The sequence below is a fragment of the Neophocaena asiaeorientalis genome, unplaced genomic scaffold (genome assembly GCF_003031525.2).
Source record: "Neophocaena asiaeorientalis asiaeorientalis breed wild unplaced genomic scaffold, Neophocaena_asiaeorientalis_V1.1 scaffold206, whole genome shotgun sequence".
In the NCBI taxonomy this organism is placed as follows: domain Eukaryota; kingdom Metazoa; phylum Chordata; class Mammalia; order Artiodactyla; family Phocoenidae; genus Neophocaena; species Neophocaena asiaeorientalis.
In genome coordinates, this window is record NW_020174578.1 from 1587409 (window position 1) to 1588597 (window position 1189).

The 1189-nt window shown below is 61.5% G+C and overlaps 1 protein-coding gene across 2 annotated transcripts in view; it reads left to right on the forward strand.

Moving 5' to 3' along the window:
* Window positions 1-1189, forward strand: part of EPHA1 (EPH receptor A1) — a 15047-nt gene that overhangs the window by 238 nt on the left and 13620 nt on the right. For both annotated transcript variants that reach the window (XM_024758092.1, XM_024758094.1), the window contains exon 2: window positions 959-1026. In XM_024758092.1, coding sequence (XP_024613860.1) covers window positions 959-1026 — 68 coding nt within the window. The remainder of the gene's footprint in view (window positions 1-958; window positions 1027-1189) is intronic.

Sequence of the window (1189 nt, forward strand, 5' to 3'; positions counted from 1 at the left end):
GAGGCCCTCTCCCAAAGCCCCTCTCCAGCGCTCTTGTTTTGCCCGGCTGCCAGGCGATCGACTGGCCAGGCCAGTCTTTGGTCTTTAACCCCAAACAGCTGCTTTCCCTGGTCAGTCACCCCCGCCCCGGCTGGCCAGCAGTTTTCTCCTGGGGGTGGGGAGTGAGTTTCTGGCAGAAGCAGCGTCCAGACCTCCTACCCCAGCAATGGTGGGGACCCCTCATTCCCAGGCAGCCCCGGCCTCAGGCGCCCAACCCAGAGATCTGAACCCTCTGAAGTCAGAAGTGGAAGTCGCTTTATGCCAACCTAGGCCGCTGGGGGATGGGTTAGGTACTCGGGAGGCAGGGGCTCCGGAAAGCAGGGGTCAAGCCTTCCATGTGGACCCTTGCATGCTCTCTGACCCTACTACCCCCGCTTCCTGGACTCTCCGCTCTGTCTCTACCCCCAGTCCACACCCCCAATCAGGGGCAAGTCAGGCCCTTTGCCAGGGGGAGGGAGCCCCTGCACCCAGGACCCCCCTCCCAAGTCCCCTGTCCACACCCAGCCCACTCATGACCCCCAGAGGCTGAGCTCCTCTCTCGCCCATCCGCCCTTCCAGTTCTGCTGCTGATGGGTCCCCCAGGCTGCACCAGCCCCGCTGAGTGAGAGGCTGCCCGTCCTCTCTGGGGCTGCTCTTCCTAACGCTTCCTGCGTTGACTTTGGTCAAAAGTCCAGCGCTCCAACCCTTGCCCCACTCTGCTTTCCTCCCTTCACACTCGGGAGGAAGACAGACTAATCATCGTAGCCCTTCACTCCTCCTCCCTGGGCGGGTTTCCTCCCCTAAATCTCAGGAACTCATAGCTGTTAATGGGATGCTGAAGCCTTGGGGCTGGGGGGCCCAGGAAGAGGAATGTGGGTTGCACGTGTGCGGGGGGTCTTCTCCCCCAGAGATGACAGGCCCCCTTTCTCTCCACCTTCAGTCACTCTGATGGATACTAGCAAGGCACAGGGAGAGCTGGGCTGGCTGCTGGATCCCCCAGAGGATGGGGTAAGTGTCAGGGGAGGGAAGGACCTAGGGTGGCTCAAGGCTGAAGGCCAGTGTGAAATGGGGTGGTGAGGTGGGTGGAGGAACGTAGAAAAGAGCAGGAAACACTGGAAGTGTCTCCTCTGGGAGGGGGAGGGGAGGGGAGGTGAATCAGAGCCTCCTGAAT